Source organism: Echeneis naucrates, chromosome 1 (assembly GCF_900963305.1).
Source record: "Echeneis naucrates chromosome 1, fEcheNa1.1, whole genome shotgun sequence".
NCBI lineage: Eukaryota > Metazoa > Chordata > Actinopteri > Carangiformes > Echeneidae > Echeneis > Echeneis naucrates.
In genome coordinates this window covers 13,398,612-13,418,294 of record NC_042511.1, presented here as the reverse complement: position 1 = coordinate 13,418,294, position 19,683 = coordinate 13,398,612, and the positions used below count along the sequence as shown (strand labels likewise).

General features: G+C 41.3%; 1 protein-coding gene across 3 annotated transcripts; it reads right to left on the bottom strand.

The window, feature by feature from the left end:
• Positions 1 to 1,700: 1,700 nt before the first annotated feature.
• On the bottom strand, positions 1,701 to 13,208 carry vwa10.2 (von Willebrand factor A domain containing 10, tandem duplicate 2). Of its 3 annotated transcripts, none has more exons than XM_029508667.1 (22): positions 12,866 to 13,208; positions 12,066 to 12,273; positions 11,375 to 11,460; positions 11,159 to 11,252; positions 10,582 to 10,710; positions 10,313 to 10,499; positions 9,969 to 10,138; positions 9,751 to 9,863; positions 9,326 to 9,442; positions 9,041 to 9,244; positions 8,807 to 8,939; positions 8,455 to 8,607; positions 8,270 to 8,362; positions 7,998 to 8,107; positions 7,569 to 7,733; positions 7,083 to 7,391; positions 6,426 to 6,871; positions 3,283 to 3,381; positions 3,017 to 3,202; positions 2,670 to 2,812; positions 2,394 to 2,494; positions 1,701 to 1,993 (listed from the first exon to the last, which is right to left on the bottom strand). In XM_029508667.1, exons 1-17 carry the CDS (start codon positions 13,064 to 13,066, stop codon positions 6,440 to 6,442), a joined length of 2,904 nt encoding a protein of 967 aa, XP_029364527.1. In that variant the 5' UTR covers positions 13,067 to 13,208; the 3' UTR covers positions 1,701 to 1,993; positions 2,394 to 2,494; positions 2,670 to 2,812; positions 3,017 to 3,202; positions 3,283 to 3,381; positions 6,426 to 6,439. The 3 variants fall into 3 exon arrangements, with proteins under 3 accessions (XP_029364527.1, XP_029364510.1, XP_029364519.1); XM_029508650.1 differs by having other exon boundaries at positions 3,697 to 6,871; positions 12,866 to 13,207; XM_029508659.1 differs by having other exon boundaries at positions 2,670 to 2,772; positions 3,697 to 6,871; positions 12,866 to 13,207.
• Positions 13,209 to 19,683: the final 6,475 nt, after the last annotated feature.

Below are 19,683 nucleotides of genomic sequence, written 5' to 3'. Positions count from 1 at the left end.
TCTATTGGGTTCTCTTTTTTTTTTTTTGCTGTACTTTGATTTCGTGGTTTCTGTACTGTTTGAAGGAAACTCTAAATTAGTATTTCTCTGGATAAAAGGACCAAGCTCTGCACTTCTCCTACACTCTTCCTGATGCAGTTTGCATTTGGCCAGGCTGTTGTGCTGTCTCCTGATAACTGGGATCTGTCTCACCATTCAGGATCACCGGGTTGGCCGGAGAACCGCACTGAGTAAAGCCAGAAACAGCACGGTGTAATTCTAGTGTCTTTCTAGCGGAGATCAGATGTGGTTCTAGCTTAATCCTGCTTTGTGAAACAGACTCCAGAGGTGCTGTTCTTTATCGGCTGCCATTAGTTGCTCTTAGTTCTTCCATTTTGTATTTGTTATATTTTTACCCTTTTGGTTCTATGTTGTAATTATTGTTTTACCTTTTCTGAAATAGAAAAATAAACTTTGCTAGCTGTTACAACAGTGTTATAATTCATTCTGCTCAACGTTCCTGTTTCTGTGCACATTTTGCCGATGAAAAGCAGACCATGCTGCTTCCAGCAGGACCCTGCTGTGTTTGGATGAACCCTAACCTTTTCCCCATTGACCACCAGCTCATGATGATATTGATGTAAAATCAAGTAAGAAAAGAAAAGAGAATCCACATAAAAAAAAAAAAAACAAAAAACTTCAATGCGTTTTTCTTATCTCTGCAGCTAACTGGCAAAACTGAAGTATAAATGAATCAATAGATTATGATGTTATAGTCATCAGAGGAAGAAAAATAATGTACAAAACCGCACAGATCAAAGCTATCGCATCTGTCTCAGGACACACACATAGACAGAGTAGAGGAAGGGTGAGGGGCTCCTTCTCTGTGCAAACTGCTAAAATAGATTGGTGCTCTGGTAAAAGTGTCAGAGCCGGGTTGTAGACAAAAGTGAGGTCTGTGAGGCCAGATGTCATGGGTCATAATGGGTTGCCGCTTGATTCAGAGACCATGTGGTATCCTGTAAGTGTGCCCTCCAATTTTGGCCACAGGAAACCTGCGGTTGTGAGCTGACTTGTTAACCTGTTTGACTAAGAGCACACCAGACACCACACTGCTGATAGGTTCCTTTATCAGAGCATTTAAAACTAAAACTACATTCAAATCTTATACGTTACACTGCAGAAGATGTTGAAAATATATGTAATATATATATGAATGTCACTGTAAGCAAGCAATAGCCCACATGAATACATTGATGAACATGAATACACTATTTATATTTTCTACGTATAATATAATTAGACACACACACCAAAAAAAAAACAAAAAAAACAATTATGAGTACTCAAAATTAAACCTAAGAGATTAATTAATGCCAGGACTGTTTCCTGAATTGAAAGTTGAGAAATTGTTTTGTTTGGGTATAAATCAGGGATTACAATGTTTATGTTCTAAGTATGCAAAAGGCCTGTTTTTATTGATTCACTACAAAGATGAAAGATATTGGTCTTTGCTCACTTTCATATCCGATGTTGGAAATCTGAAACATCACATCAGATCAATTCCCGGTATCAACAAATATCCAGATTTATAGCGCAGCCATGTTCTTCTGAAGGAGTACACCAACCAGGTCTCATTAACTTTGTCTCCCTCTTTAGTGTGTAAATAGACACGTCGCACAAAGAATTACGTTTCAAGGATGACAGTTAAACGCAAGATATCTGATGAATGCAAAGGTTTACTTTTTTTTTAAAGAAATGCAATAGAAAATAGAATACAATAGAAAATATTACATTCATATTTAGAAGAGCTTCACTGTAATCAGATCATAAACAGCTTTGATGTACATTTAATAGTCAATGTTGTTCCTCGACAGGTTTTTTTTTTTCACAAACCCCGTAGAGTTTATGTGAACAGGGTAAGTCATTCCACTTTGATAAATTGCTGCCAGTATTTTGGACTGCTGCACAGTTCTCTCCTCCAGCATTATCAGGGTGTTGAGATCGCCAATATCTGAGAACGACAACGGAGCAAAAATGGTTTCTTCACTATTTCTCCTCCATTCTGTTACATTAAATGTGGACTGTGATTCTGCTGCCTCTGCTACAATAATACGAGTCATTACACTGTCATTATAAGGGATCTGAAGTATGACGATCAACATTAGTATAATTGTAGTTCCTTTATTTTGAAGATGGCAATTGAACCTGAGTGGATATGAGGATATAAGATATCAGAGTACGAGTCAAAACATTCTGCCCTGCGAGTTCTTCTGATGTTTAAGATTTTAGTAGCAAAAGATTAGAATGAAGACAATCAAGATACCCTGAAGATGATCCTCTGACCTTCTATTCTGTGCCATCAGGTTAAATTCAGAGTTCAGTGCTCTATTTTGGATTTTGTTTTTTCTTACCTTTTGGTGGGAGTTGTCCCATCCACCCATTTCCAGACACCTTCCTCCTCTTCATCAGTCAGACCAATCCAAATGCTTTTGTTCAATTCAATCAAAAATTCCTATTTTAAAAATAAAGGGAGCCATCGCAGCGTGATTTCTTTACAACATGTGTTACTGATGCTTTACTCTCACAGTGATGAGTACCGTGACATTGCTCTGATCAATAATATCCATAAATTGAGAACCAATTTTTACATTTTAAAATAAAATTACATGAGTTTGGTTTTATCTCACCTGTTCCTCATCAGTGCTGACAATCACCAGGTCAGCTCCTTTCTTCAGACACTCATTCCTGCTCGCATTCCAGCTCTTAGTCTCAGTAGATACGTAATAACAGCTGCTGCGAAAATATTTCCAGCCCAGACACCAGATATTCTCTGTAGTACATTTAATAGAAAGTGTCAAATACAGTAACGGTTTATGAATCGAACCCAATAACATCATGACTGTGACCTCACAGTCTGGTACAGAGCGCATTGTGTCAGCATTGAGTTAAAATTTGTCAAAGAAATGTAAAGATTATAATTTATGCAGCAGAATTTTACAAATGCCAGCAAGTAAGAATTAAATCAAATCATTACCTTGAACATATCTTTGAAAAGCTTTGTTCTCTTTATCCATGCCTTCCAGTCTTTTCAGGAGCTCAGCTTGTTCATTAGCCATGTTGTTGCAACTCGTCTTTAATTTGTCTATTTCTTCTCTCAGGTTGCTGTGCGTAAGCTTGTTTGTCAACGTCTGCTCGTCCCGCTCAGAGATCCCGTGGGTGACTGGTTTTGGCACACAAACAATAAACACTGATAACTCCCATCACTTGCCAAGTGCATCTAATGACATGCAGACTACTCACAGAAGAAAACCAGAGCGACGAGTCCAGCCAGGAGGAGAAGAAACAGCAGACTGAAAAATGCCACAGCAGCTCTGCAGGAACTCTTCTGTACATACTCACCTGAGAGGAGAAGTCAACATTTACCATATTTGTGGCTCAAAGTCAAAATTGAATAAAAACAGCCAGTAAAATGATTCGATCCACTTTATAACACGACTATACTTTGAAAAAGCTAAAAAATAGATTGCCTTGTCAAGACTACTATGGCCAGTTACCAAAGGAAGCACTGATGCCCGGAGACAGTTTTATTACCAGAATAAGTGCGACTGTGACTCTTTTGAAATGCCTGTATTTACATAAATTAGCAGTCAACATCCTATTGGTATATTAGAATTTATAATGTAAACTATGCAAATGTTTGCATGTGTTCATTACCTGAGCGTGGACGTCCAGTTATATTTAATTCCTGCCTGCAGATCACATTTGCATTCTCATAAATTCTTTCTGAACCTTCATCCATCCTTTTCTCTATAGTTCCTCTATACTGTTTGAAATGCCCAAATTTTTGACCCTTTATCTTTAGTGGGGCTTCATTATTATCTTTTGACTGCAACTGTGCCTCTAAAATGAATTGAAAGACAGCAAACCCAGTTTGTAATGAATATGATTTTCAACAGGAAACTGTGGGCTGCTGGGAGAGACATGTACAAACCACAGTTTGCTAAAGTGAGAGGACTTAAACATTTTATCATGAAGGCACATGATTCAATTCCAGTTATAGCATTAGCACGCAAAATAATAGTTGTATTTCTGAGTTTTCTTTTTGAAAGGTCAACAGATGAAATCACAAAAAATGAAATAAAATTGTAATAATAAAATAATAACAGCTGGACTCATGAGAGGAAGTATACAGAGGCAGGTTAAGAAAAGAGGTTCATACTGGGCCACAAGTTACATTTTTAAATGTATTTATTTATTTACTGATTTATTGATTTATTTGAGAAGAGCCCTCTTTCTCAAAAAAGTTAGTAGACGTCATTTGATTATTATTGAAATATGGTTTGATGTACATTAGATCGGATTTGATTCAGAGAAAGTATAGTGAACACACTAGAAACATGTTAAAACATTCCACCCTCTTATTATAAAAATATTTCCCGTATTAGTTTCCCAAAATCAATGGCGTAGCCTGCAGGTATGTATGTAATTATACAGCGCAGTATGAGGAGTCCAGGTCACATGACCAGCTCATTATGTCGTCACATTCTGAACACAGTTGTGATGTCACACAGGAGGTTGTTCTGATCGAAAAGCATCAAGAACTCCAGTTTGAAACCTGAACTGCCAGACACACACCTCTAAGTGGAAAGAGACCCACATCCTCCAAACGTTCTACACGATAAACTAAGACAACTCCAAAGTCTGCACAGTACCTGTATCCAGCAGACATGGAAAAGCTGGAAAACTCAGGAGACAAGGTAAGACCTAAGCAGATGGCATTTCCTTTTTTAGCTCCTTACATTTACTTTTATTACTTGATGTTGGGCTGCATTTTCACTCATTGTCTGTATTGCATTTTGTCTCTCAGACAATTGGACTCATGCAGCCTGAAGATGCTGCTCACCAAGATGAATGTCCTCGGAGTAAAATGCTGCACGCCCTCCGCAAAGCCCTTCTTGACTCCAAGAGAAAGATAAAGAAGCTGGCGGCAGAAAATGCTGCTCTTAAAGAGCAGATGGCCAGCACAGACATCAGCTCGCAGGAGACAAAACAGAAGCTGCTGGACAGGCAGGACTCTCTGGCTTCAACCCTGTCCCTGACCAACCGTTGCTTTGACTTGCTAACAAAGATGCTGGACTTTGAAAGAGCCATGCAGGAAGAAACTGAAACTAAGAGAAGTGAGGTGGAAAAGAAGTTGAAAGCAAAGGAGAAAGAAGTCCACTCCCTGCAGAAACAGCTCGATTTACAGCACGATGAGGCGGAGGCGCTGAAAAGCCTGGTGATGGCTGAGTGCCAAAAGGGGAAGGAGATGGAATTGGGCTTTACCCAAAGTATTGTGCAGTTCAATGCAGCATGGGAGTACAAGCTGGGACTCACTCAGGAACAGGCCAACGCTGAGCTTAAAGCCCTGCAGGAGACCTGCGACAAAAAAGTGCAAGATATCTGCAAAAAAGACGAGGCAGCCGCCAGTGTCAGGGCTGAAACGATGGCGCTGGCAGAGAAAAGCGCGGAGCATCTGGCCAACCTGAAAAAGATGGAGGCCAAGATGCAGCAGAAGGAAAGCGAGTGGCAGCAAGACATGAACTCACTGGAGAAGAAACTCAGAGCTGCTCAGTCACAAACAGAGGAGCTGCAGAAACAGGCCAGCGAGACGGAGAAGGGTTGGCTCACCAAGCAGGAGGACTGGTTCAACAAAGTCAGCAGGTTGGAGGGAGAACTCGAGCTCCTCATCCTGCAAAACACTCAGCTTCAGGTACGCCACTGCAGCTGAGGATTTTTCATTTGAACGAAGGCTTTATCGTAAGTTTGTGTCAGACTTTACCATTGAAAGAGAAAATGCTGGAACTGAGTGCTGTCCGTCTTTTCAGGAACTGGCTCTGAAAACTGATAAAGACAAAGCAAAGGACAGAAAGGAAGAAAAGAAAGCAAAGAAATGGGCCAAAAAGACGCCGAAGAAAGAGATGAAAGAGGAGAAGTAGGAGGAGAAGGAGGAACGAGAGAAGGAGCATGAGAAATGAAAAAAAGAGCAACGGCCTTTTCCTTTTAGACCCCCCACCAAACATCCCTTTCCCAACCCCCATGTAACTCTTGCTTCCTTCTCTTTTGCATTACCAAAACTGAAAAAAATTAAACATAAAAAGTTACTTGGCACTTGATGTGTCTCAGGGTGAAATGTCTGACATCAGAATAACAGGAAGCTCAAACCGAACCAGTGACAACAATCCATTAAATTTAACACCAAACTAACACAACTTGGTTAAATACACCATCGATATACATATTCTAAATGCAACCTGAAAACTAAAATATTAGATCTACAGAGAAGTTGGATGAGGATATAGCGTCAAGCTGTGATCACTGCAACAAATCTTCACGCCACGAGGAATATAAATTAAGTGTATGAATTCGGTTCCTTGCAGAAAAAGCCATATATATATATTCACATTTATAATCTCCTTTACTTCCAAAGGAGAGAGATCCCAACGCTGATCCAGAGACAGTGTGACAGGCTCAAAGGGAGCCCTCCTGTGGATGTGGTGGTAGTGGCAGCTGTGGTTACAGGTGCAGCTGTGGTGGATTCTCTTGCTCGTCCCACACACATCCCCACATTTCCCACGTTGTCCACGACAGACAGCTCTACGGTCTGAGAGCAGCAGGAGGCGCTGTAGGTCACTACGGTAATGTTCTCGCCCCCGGGCCCAGACACTGTGCTGGTGTTCAGGGTACCGTTCCCTTGGCGGACAGTGATGCTGTCGATGCCCGTCCCATTGATGCCATCGGTCACATTGGCAATAAATTCCCACTGGGAGGAAGCACAGAGTGAGGAAGAGGAAGGACAGCTGGTTGATGTGCTGGCTACCTGGCACACAGGACGGGCAACATCGGTCACCTGAACACGGAAAAAGAATTTATTTGATTTGATTAAACTAAGTTATAGTCTAATAAACCCTGTAAATGGAAAATGTTGTTTTAGTGTTAAAATACATCATCTGTTTCAATAGCAGTCAAGTATTGGATCATTCTTCATCACAACTGATTCATCAAAAATGTATTTATGTGCACAAACAGAATAAAAGCAGCTATATCTTTTTTCTTCTTACCTTGGCAACCACTGAAAACCTGAGCACGGCATAGTTTACATCTGTGGCGGCTGCGTTTTCCACCGTGATGGTGAGTGTCACATCTGTTCCTGAAGCTGCGGTGGACGGCACAATCAAGGTCACGGTGCCGTCGGCTGTGCCGCCACTTCCTGCTCCTACGGTCAAAGAGCTGGGCGAGGTGGAATTGTAACTGCGGTCATTGTTGGCTTGGACAGTGAACGTCCCAGCGGAGGAGTCATTGACAGATCCGACGGTGAAAGGGACGGACACAGTGGAGCCAGGTTCTACGCTGGTGGTGTTCATTTGAGACTGGAGGAGTAGAAGTCGGAGAAAAAACAGAAATTTAAGGTGATGTAACACTTTTGCTTTTAGAAATGTTGGTATGAATCTGACAGAAGCAGACTTTTTAGTCTATAAAAGTACGGCTCCTGGAAGTTTAGCCTTTTATTTTAGAAATGCTGAAACACAGGACCTGACTGTGCTCACAGTAACGAAGATGCTGGAGGTCTTGATCTGTGTGGAGGCCTGCCGTTGGAAGCTGCTTGGTGTCGACCTGGAGGTGGAGTTGCTATCCTCTCCTTTCAGTTGGACCATGAAGTCTCCTGCTGGGACTCCACTGAATGTCACAAGGAAGTTGCCGCTTCCCATCGACTGTGGAGGACAGGAAGAGAAAGATGGTTTAGTACAGCATTCAGAAAGAATTACTGCAAAAAACCTACTGAATTAATCAACTTTGATTATGATTTTGAGACTTTCCATTTGGAGATTAGCTCTAAAAGACATGAAACTTGCTGAAGTAGGAAAGAGCCACAAATTAGATTAGAATTAGAACATTTATGATATTATTTTGACAAAGAGTGTAAGTAATATAAAATATACACATTAGGTACTGGGTAATATTATCATACTACATGCCTGAAGCGATCCATTGATCTCCATTGTCCCTGAGGTGTCAAACAGAGTGATCTCTGAGACTTTTACTGTGTCACTTCCTGTCACAGAGACCAAAAGGCTGGCATTTCCCCCTGGAGGTTGGGTAAAAAGGAGAATTAGATGAGTATCATCACGTGTCATCACTCACATAAAGAAAACAGACTAGCTCTTAAAATGAACAAAACCATTTTTGGCAGAAAACCAAATACAAACAGTAAAGATGAAGATGGAAGGAAATATGAAAGTGGTCTGACCTGAAATGGGTCGTCCCTCCTTCAGAGCAAAGTCCCCGTGGGCTCCTTCATAAGCCTCCACAAGGTAAAAAACAAAGCTCACTGAACTTTGACCTGATGTACACACAAATAAAACAGAGTCACAGTGGTAAAAGCAACAGAAGTCAAAGATCCATAAAATAAAGTATTCACTAAAATTCACTGACCTATGACCTTTATGGAGTAGGGGCTATTGGAGTTTATGCTGATTTGCCATGATCCTGTCTGATTGTCTGTGCTGAGGCTTAAACGTCGCAGGTTTCCCGCTTTGATGAGAGATGCCAGAGGACCTGTGGTCTGACTGGAACTCTGAGATACACCTGGATGAGAAAGACACATATAAAGTGGTCGGCACATAAAAACAAACAACCACCAAGCAAACAAACAAACACAAACACACACACACACACACACACACACACACACACACACACACACACACACATACACACACACACACACACACACACACACAAAAACCACATTCAAAGATCAATGGTGGATGGAGGAAGTCGACACCTGTGGGGCTGGTGAGATTGAATGTCATAGAGGCTCCCGTGATGTACAAAGTTACTTTCCTTAACGAACCATCAACAGTGAAGGTGAAATTGTCAGGAATTCCAGGATTCCTCACAATCTGGAAAACTGTCACCTGAAAGGAGAAGGAGCAGAAACCTCACACGGTGGGAACTTATTCTTGTTTTGTTCTTGTTCTGTTTGATCATGTCTTGGTTTTATTGTTCGATGCCTTACAACAGCACTGGCTGATGAATCTGCTATCACAGCTGTAGCAATGGAGAGGTCTGACTTTGTGACCTCAATGGCCTGACCTCCAGACGCTCGGGCGAGGTCTTGATAGAGCTGGGCGTCAGATTGACTCAATGAACGTGAAGTGCTTCTTTGAGCACCTCTGCGGCGCCGTCTACTGGCCAGGACATCTGTCAGCATGAAAGTAACCTAAACAAGATGAGAAAATGGCACCTATCAAGATTGCATACATGATATAGAAGCACACAGTTAGTGCATTCTCTCTCTTACCACAGACTTGGTGCTCTCTATGAGGGCAGTGATGGTGCTTTTCAGGTAGGAATCTTTTGCTGGAGCGTCAGTGAAAACAAAGATCTCAGAGGACGGCGGCGCTGCAGTCAGGGCAAGCTGTTGGTCATGTACAGTACAAGACAAACTGTTATTAAGAGCAAAAATTTTTCCAGAGTACAGATATACTTTGTTTAGAATGAAAGGAAGATTGTTTGAGTTTGATGTCAAGGATAAATATGAATGAATGTTTAAGCAAATGCCAAGTTAGATTCAGCTTTGGCTATATTTTGACGAGTGAATTTTTGTAATTGTGTCTTGACATTATGGGGATATTGTGTTGTTTTCCAAAACAAACTGGATTTATCACCTGTCAGCAGAAAAGTGTGATGGTATTGGTATTGGTATTAAAATGGTATTGTCCCCACCTGCAGTCCGGACAAGCTGAGCTCTGGGATGTCTCCCCCTCCACTTGCAGACAGCTTGTTGATGCTGTCTTTGAATATATCTGCATCAGTTGTCATGATCAGAGGTCCAAAATCTGCATAAAGAGCAGATTACTGATTTCAATCATTAATTTAGTTACGAATTTTTCTGTCGCTGTTGTCTAAGGTGAACTGAATTCCTCATTTGGGATGAACCCAACCTGGATCGTTGAAAGGTACCAGTATGTAGGCAGAGGTCTCCTGCTGGGTTCCCCTCTTACTGTCAATTATTTCAAAGGAAATTCTCTTGGCTTCAGCAATATCATCACTCATACTGCCAGTTGTGTCGATGACAAAGCACAGGACAGAAGACTGGGAGAGGCCCATCAGTCTGGAGGGACAAGAAAAACAGTGGAAAAACTAGCATTTCGACACCAGCTATCATCAGCATTTTTGTGTGCGTGAAATTCATGAAGTTATTGTCCTTATTTTTGCAGACATCCTGGTCATGGATTTATTCTCCTTGTGTGAAGGTTAAAATGGCTCATGCAAAGAGGGCACATACCGCAGGAAGTTCTTGTCACCAACAGCAACTCTGATGTCCTCCAGCAGCTCCATAGTGGCATCTACAGCAAGATCAGCTGCTTCTTGGTGAAGGGGACCATGACTAGACCCAACATCATCCTTATTGATGCCCCCAACTGGGTCTCTTCTGCTTGTTCGGTCAAAAAAGCCACCATGGCTGCATTTTCCTTAGAATCAAGAGAATATCTGTATTTAACGCATATATTAATAAAATGCACAACATAGATGGAGACGAGTCTTTAAAGGTACCTGGAGGTTTTTCTGAGGAGAAGAGGTTGAAGTAGCCCGACGTGAGGAGCCCCTGCTGGAGCAGGTCAGGCCGGAGGTTGTTTTCACAGCTCTCACCTGTACAGTTTCTACAGGTTGGAGTATTGATGTCTGCAGCAAAGGCATCGAAATATAACACACACAACACGAGAGTCTGAATATTTGTGTTCTGTAAACAATTTCTAACCTTGAGACAGATGAAAATCTATTTATGTAAATAATTGTATTTTTAGCCCAGTAAACTGCTAGGAATAAGTATCATTTAGTTGTTCCTTTGAGTGAATAAATTATTTTTATTATTGCAAATTTTAAATCAGTGTTGATAACATAAAATTCTTCTTGAATTTGTAGCTGAATGATTATTTATGTGCTGGATGTAGCAATTTTGGTTTGTAGTTTCTTTTTTAGAGTTCATGTAAAGCCACCTGCTTCATAGTAGAGTGCTTTGTTAACTGACAGGCGACGGATAAAGGCCGAGTCTCTTTTGTTCAATTTCTGTTATCAGCATGCGTTAATGCATTGATGGTTGAATTCCCTGAAGGAATTATTAGTATCCTACCTGCTAGGTTCTCAAGAGGCTGGTCCGGTTTGATCAGAGTGCTGTAAGGAGCTTTGTTTCCCAGCTCCACCCAGTTACTGTGGCTGTAGAAGTCCTTAACATACAGCATTTGAAACGATTAATAATATTATATGATAAGGATATCATGTATCCTTGAAATTATTCCAGCGCCATCCACCCCACAAACTAATGAAAAAAAATACTCATCGCCCTCACCTGTAAGGTGTGAAAGACTTGTCCGAGAGTCAGTCTCCCTGCAACAAACTTCCCCAGCTTCACGCTGGCCTTTACAGCAGACACACCTCAACAGGAGAGCGGCATGGAGGCAGTTAGAGGCAGGCTGAACTGTACTCATGCTCTATACCTATTGTGTCTTATTGACATGCAGCAGACTCTCCCAAACTGACCAAATTCTTTCTGGTGGATTGGCTTGTCTACTCTTGGGAAATCTTATGTCAGAAGTGTTTAATAATCATTATAATTATAGTGATTCATAATAATTACAAAAAAAAAAAAAGAGGAAGTAAATTGCAAGCAGCCTCCTGCATAGCAACAAAGAACAGATCCACCCTCATCATAGATTTTAGTTTTTTATGGTGTGAATTTTAAACTTCTGAAGTCTTTTGCCATTTGATATCGCCAGTTGGAAACACTGTCCTGTGCAACATTTTGATTTACTGTTGAATTAAAAAAAAAAATTAAATCTATTCCCAAAGAGCCAGACAGAATGGGATTGACAGGGGAATGGTTGGTTTTGACATGCACTGGTATATTTCTGCATTTCATAGTGAATGGCAGAATCTGGCTGGGTACATGGTGTGTTTTCAACATCAATAATATTTATCCAGTTTCACATACCTTACCACCTTATAAGACATCTAACCGTATATGTATGGGAAATGTATACCTGCTGTGATGATGTCCCGACCCCCCAGGAAGGTCTCATCATCAAAATGGTGCACCTCGCTGACGGAAAAAACCACGTCCACTGCAGCATTGTTTAAGTACATGTCAGTAATGGAGGTTTGGAATATGGCACTTGAGAGGAGGGATGCAGAAGTGTCTCCAGAGGAACAGGCCCTTTGCACCATGCCAGCTGTCAGGCTGTCATCAATCTGGAGGCAAAGATGAGACAAATAGCCAACCACATGTTGAAGGGATACATGTATACAATCACTGTTTTCTCATCTTTTTGTCCCCCAAGGGGGGAGAGTCCTCAGAGTGTGAGAGCCAAAGCGGAAATCCCTGATCCCGACCTTGACGACAGCAGTCTGAAGTTAGTAACAGACTCAGTGGTAATCCTGTTTGCCTGTTTGCTTTGGCTTTTGTTGGGTGGACTTTGGAACTTGCAAAACTCTCCCCTGGCCTGATGAACTACATCTCTTTTGTTGTCAACACTCACCTCAGTGCTCACTGACATGTATGCTGCACACATACCAGTGTACTGACACCCATTCTTCCATTTTTGTGATGGACTTGATAACATTTATCAGTCGGTATGCAGACTATGCACAGCTTTGTTCTCACGTACATTTATGATATGTTTATTTTGAATGAAGATTTTCAGCATTACGTGGAAGAATTTTACCATTATTAACCAGAATTGGGAACATTGTTCCAGATCAGCAGACTAGAAATAAATGCAAAGCCTAATGTAGAATCTGGATGTTAGAACATATTGTTGCAGCTGCAGATTTTTCAACTCACAGTCAGGCTGAAGTCCCGTCCCTCAGAGGCCGCGATATCTCGGCAGACCTCAGCCGTCTTTCTGAGGACTGCCCGTTGGGTGATGACACGGTGGGTGATGGACTTCCCATCAAATACAAAAAGTGGTTTGAAGCAGTAAATGCAGTTCAGCAGCGAGAGGACCACCACCATCAGGAGGATAAGCGACCTTCCAACTGTCATGATGGAAGAAGAGTAGATCTTAAAAATCTGTGAATACTGATACTGTTCCAAAGCCTGTCTGTATGTGTGCTATCCCTTCTTTATGGCTGTCTCAACGCTTTCCTACGACTGATCTGCTCCTTTCTGATTGCTATTTCCACTATTCAACTAAAGTCCTCCCACTATTGGTGGAAATGATTGGCTTTCTTCCAACAGAAACCAATGTGGGCAAATCTGGTTGGATTAGCGGCAGAGTGTCAGGGGTGACAAGGTTACCAGAGGCAAATCAGAACACCTGAGGAGGAAGAAGAAAGAGATGAAGAAAATATAAATGAAGGTTATTGTGTGTAGAGCCATGTGTCTTCTGCAGGATACCTCTACACTCTGTGTGTGTGTGTGTGTGTGTGTGTGTGTGTGTGTGTGTGTACACGAGTGTGTGCATTTGTAGTTGACATTCATCTCAAATGATTCAGTTGATAAAAAGCATTCCACCCCCATCCGCCAACCCGCCCTCCACCTTGGTTTAGTTTGTACATGCGTCTTAGTTTTTACTGTAAAGTAGGGTTAGGCTGACATTTGTTGCGCCAGATTTATTTTCATACTCAAACATCCATTTGACATAACTTTAACAGAGTTTTACAATGCTGTTTACTGTATATAAGAGAGTCTATTTCCTATGATGGTGAACAGTGGCTTGCAAACCGATGCACCTGGATGTGACACAAAAGGAGGAGATATAGCACAAACGCGTCACAGAAAGGCTCCAGACAGAAATTGTATTTTTGCAGTGTGCTACAAAAGTGTTTAGAAATTTAGTTACATACATTATAATGGATTTTGTTCACCATGGACATGATGTTGATCTTACATTTGAATCTTACAAACACATTGTTATTTGGCATACTGAATGAGACATTTGATGGGAAAATGAGTGCGATTCATGTGCAGACCTTGTTGTGCAAGTATGTTCAAGTGACTCAAGTGACGAGAAGTGACTCACGACTCTTTGGGGAACTGATTCCACAGAAGTAGCTAGAACATGAAGCTTCATGTAAACCATTAACTGGAGCAGAACAAGAAGCAATTGTTCGACTGTCAGCGAAGGACTCCAAATAACATTTCCAACATCATGGAATTTTTTTTTTCTCTGCCCTCCTGTGGATCGCCCCAATTTTTATGGTGCTCTTCCTCTCACAACCCTCCACATTTATCCGGGCTTGGGACCGGCACAAGCCTACCACTGGTTTGCGTTGTTGCTGGGGTTTGAAAGCGCGACCTCTGCAGCAAAGCATGCAGCTCTGGCACTGAGCTACGGCCTCGGTTAGTCACGTCTTGGAATACTTTCATGAGAAATCTATGGAGCCTCACAGTGTAAGGCTCAGACGGCGCTGTCGTATGTTTTGATCTCTTTATTTCAGCTTCGCCACAATAAGAAGCTCATTTCTGTTTCGATTCTGTTTAGGAGTGGAACAGGACAGTCAGGCAGAACAAGAAAAGCAAGTGCTTCAACTATATCATATATTCAGTCTGAAAAATCAATGTTTACATGAACAATGATTTACAGCGGATACCATAGTCTAAAGCACGCTTTCTCAAAATTTTTCAGAGCAAGTACCACTTTGTCAAAAAAAAAAAAAAAAAAAATATTCAGGGACCACCCAACCATGTTGTCTGAACATATATTGGCTGTATAAATATAAATGTAACTGCTCATTAACATATTGTTGAATAAATGTCTTTTGTGTACTCTACATGTTTTTTAAAAAAAAAAAGTATGTAAAAAAGTAAAAAGTAAAAAGTATGCCTATAAGCTGCACCCGTTTTCATTGAAAATGGGGTGTGTCATACACTGGATATGATGTAAAAGGCCGTCCACGCTGAGAATAATAACTATTTGAATATATAAAACTATAAAGATTCATTCACAATATGAACTAGAAAATTCCTTGGCAGTAATTTCGAGAATGACTCGGAGGGGGGCTGTTGGGGGGAGGTCGACTTGGTGCAATTCCAGAAGCGTGTATATCTGTGCACGTATGTCAGACCAGTCGGACCGAGGCGTTAGGAATTGACAAATCCCTCTGGATAAGAGGCAAAACATCTTTGACAAAACCGAAGTCCTGAGTTCAGTTGCTTTTGATTCAATTGTTGGCCTGATATTACTCAGACCTGTGTGAATGAGAATATACACAGACAGACGTATGTCTTTAGACACACATCTATTTCACACATACACCTTGAGACACAATTGTAAAAACTGACAAGTGCTGTCTATCTGTTGTGTGTGTGTGTCTGTGTGTATCTGTGTCTGTCAGCTGTGTTTCTGTTTGTGTCAGTGTGCGTCTGTATATTTGCCTCTGTGTGTGTCTTTATATGTGTTTGTGTGCTTCTGTATATTTGTCTGTGTGTGTCTGTAAATATGTATCAGTGTGTGTGTGAGTGCATCTGTATATTTGTCTGTGTGTGTGTGTGTGTCTATACATGTGTGTAACAGTAGTAACAGTTGATCAGCTGCTCTCGTATCAGGACTCAGGGATGAGTACATTGATGATTCAAACTGACGGTCGTAGTCAGTGTTCGTCAGCTGTGCATGTGTCAGCTGTGTTTTTGTGTCTGTGTATATCTGTATATCTGTATATGTATGTATGTGCCTATGCATAGGGCTGTCTGTATATTTATGTCTTTTGGTGTGTGTCTGGCTGTTTTTGTGCACCCGTCTGTCTATATGTGTCAGTCTGTATCTGTCTGTGTGTGTGTGTATATATCTCCATCTCTGTGTGTGTCTGTCTGTATCTCCAGCTTTGTGTGTGTCTGTCTGTATCGCAGTCTCTGTGTGTGTGTCCTGCAGTCAGTATCAGCTGATCAGCTGCTCTCCTATCAGAGGACTCTGATGACGTCATTAACTGCAGCTGTGTGTCTGAGCTTGTATTGCATCATCCTTCTCAGAAAGCTCATTAGAAAACGGGTTCATTTCTTTCAGAGAGCCTCTCACTCTGAGGCAATTTGTGACAAAAAGGTAACTCCTATCTGCAAACTGAGCAGACGCTGAGCACCATAACAAGTGTGTGAAGCTGTGTGTGTATTTTGGTGTTTCTAGGATGCAAAATGTGGACACGGGAGCGATTTAAAAACACATGAAAATGTGAACCCCTCTCCTTCCCGCCGGAGAAAAATACATGGCGAGTAATAGGAGAGACAAGGGGTGAGCATGTCCTTTAGAGGAGCACAGTTCAAATTTGGTTTGTCTGACTGTTAAAGTAGACACATTTTTCAAAAGAGGACAAAAATCTCTACGACTTTAGAGAAAATGACGTGTGTACCTTAAATTATGTGCCCGTGAGGACGATTTACATGTTTCTTTTTCCTCGATAATCAGCTCACCGACGCCCTCTAACTGAAGAGTCCGCCACTCTCAGCCACCAACGTTCCGTCCAACACACACACACACACTTTCAGCAGAAATGTGGTGAGACGAGCGTCAAACCTGAACAATCGCTGATCGAAAAGTATAAAAGATACCAGAAAGATGAAGACACTACGTGGTAGAGAACAAATTTCCCTCCTTTTTAAAGGTCAAATGGAATGTGTACCTGCAAGTATGCCAAAGTATCAGAGGTTTGAAAAGCTGAAGATTTTCGCCGTCTCTCATTAGAAATGAATAGTTTTTTTGTTTGTTTTTTTGCCGCGTTTTCGCCGTTTACGGCGCCAAAATATCGTGTTATAGCCATAAAAACGACAGCACACCGATCCCAAACATGATGATGGTCAATTCAAAGCCCTCCGACCAGGATGAACTTTTTACGGAAGAGGAATAATAACCTTAAAAGTGAGCGTAATAAACGCGCAGGATAACAGTGACTGTGCGGAGCAGCCGTCACTAACTACACGTCCTGTAAATGGCGGCGACAGTCACGTGACAGCAGCGGATGTTGAGGCGTGCACGTGCAAAAGTGCGCAAACTACCAGCTATAGCGTGTCGCTGCCAAATTATATATCGACTATAGGATAATTTAATTAAAAAAAACGATAAGGGTTCAGAATTACGTCCTCTCATACCAGGATAAATTATTTAAATTCGCACATATTCAAAACGGTAAATTATATGAATGATCTGTCCACCGTCAATTTAAGATAAAATGATTAATTGTTAACTTCCTCTACGCGACTGACGTGCCCGTTCGTTGCCTAGAGACCATGACGCCATGATCCCAGCATCTCCTTGCAATGTTTTAATCACAGAACACAAACCTGCGTGTTTGTACCTGCGTTTGGCCCTTATGTATGTGTACACGTTTTTGTACTGATGCCAGCTCTCAAGTTATTTTGACACATGCAGTATGTAGTTTTTCTTTTTGTAGAATAAGGCCATCCTACTGGAAAAAAAATAAAAATCTGACATTATAAACACAACAGAAGAAAATTCCTACAAGTTATCAGGAGCTCAGCCCAAGTCTGTAAGTGCACTTCAGCTCCTCCGGTAATCACTCTGAATCACAATGATGAAGTACAGTTACACAGCATAAGCTGCAATCATCTTGCCCTGCAGCATATTTATGTTTTTGACCTTTGCTTGACATTAACGGTGTATATGATTCATTATGCAGGAACTTAAACACAATGAGAGAGATAAACCTTCCATCGTTCACAGCTCTGCAGCTGAAATACACCCCCCACCCACACTTCACTCAATAAAGGTTAACACTTCAAAGCAACAGAGTGAAGAGTGTCAAACTACACCAACTAGTGATTTTGAAACTTCAGATAGAAGAACATGAGTAACTTTAGTGTGACACACCTGAACTATCAATACACAGAAAAATGTGAAAAGCTGGATGAGCCACTGTGGAGCCAAGCACTAGTGTTTAATAGTGTTTTGACCCATCATCGTACCGTGGGCATCGGGCTATCTCATGGTCCCCTACCAAGCAATACCTCTCAGTAAGCCTGAGATATACTACATTTAAACTGCTTGAAATCTTCACCCAGGCAAAGAACAGATACTTGGTGAATTGTCCTGGCTTTATATTTACATTTCATCCACACAGACTAAAGTGCCGCGACCCAAACAACAGGCCTGATGGACAACACCAGTGTTATTTAACTTGAATATAAAAAATAAATCACTCTCCCGACATACACTACCTCTTTGTCCAACTGATTTAACACGTTGAACATATCCAGGCTGGGAGTAGCAGCACAGTCATGAAGGATCCGAACACAGGAGGGCACATGCAGGGAAGTGGCTTTTAAGGCTAAAAGGTTAATGAGTACTTCAGCTTACAAACTGACCTGAGTACATGGCCGGGCTGGTGCGTAGGCCTGGCTGAACTGATGAAGACTGGGGGGAGTTTGTGTCAGTAGGTGGTGAAGCTTAAGTGATTGAAAATGGAGAACAGGTGAGCAGGTGGATATGGAAACAGAATGGAAGCGGGGAAGGAAGACAAAATAACGAGGTCACAGACAGGAAATGATAAGGCCTGGAGACCGCAGGTTCCCCCTCAGGCCTAATCCCCAAACCGTCAAACTAAATTGAGGTCACCTGAGAAGTAATTGAGTTTGAGAAGTTGCAAGGGCTCCAAAGAGGAATTGGAAAGCACTGATATACAGTATCATGTTGACTTGATGAAGTTTTGGGTTTGGTAGCGCTGAGTTTCCATAATTTTGTTTCCTCCCTTGACCCCCTGTTCATAAACAGATCAGGTAGAGATCAAATGAAAGCAGATTTATTGTCATGCCATTTCTAGACATTTCTTTCTTTGAAGCATTCACAAGCTTTGTTTGGACTTACATGTAACCTTTTATCTTTTTAGAAATACTGTATTCAGGTTGTATTTCCTCTTTGGTAGTCTTTGACAGTTTTTGGACATGACACCTGTACAACTAAGCCAAATGGAAAATTGGCAATCAAGTTAAATTTCTCTATGGACTTGTTAACAAACTGTTTTGGCTGCATGTCTACAAGTTTGGACTGGAATCTCTCTTCTGTATTAAAGCCCTTATCATGCCATTTTGGCCCAATCAGAAATAAAAGGAAACTGTCCAATATTTGTCCTGTAGATGGCAGTATACACTAAATAAACTTTGGGCCAGGGTTTTGGCTTTGAACTTCACAACTCTCTCCCAGGAAATACACAGTATCTGCACGAGCAGGTTCTTCTCACTTTAAGCAAGGATTAGCATGAAGTAGCACAAGTGTGCACAACTAGAAATGTAAAAAATAATCTTTACTAATAGAATTTTTACGTGGCGCATGTGATTACTATTATAAAAATCATCTTGAATATTAAGCTCCTCTAGAGATCCAGATGAATCCGTGTATTTTTGTTATTAAGCTTAGGTTGTTAGGGTTACACTAAGAAATGTCTTCTGCTAAGCAGGATACACCTTGTGCAACTAACACCTACCTCCGTGTTGCAAATCAAACAGTAACAGACCCATTGTGAAGCATTAACATGTGACAAACACAAAAAAAGCAGCAAGGGAAAATGCTGGGAACAAAGTAGAGAGAGAGAGAGAGAGAGAGAGAAAAAAAAAACAAACATCTGCATTTTCTTTTGTTCAATTTCTTCCCAGAATTCATGACGCTGTTTAAACACCGCAGGCATACAGCGGACCTGTAGAGTTAGGAACGGGGTTTG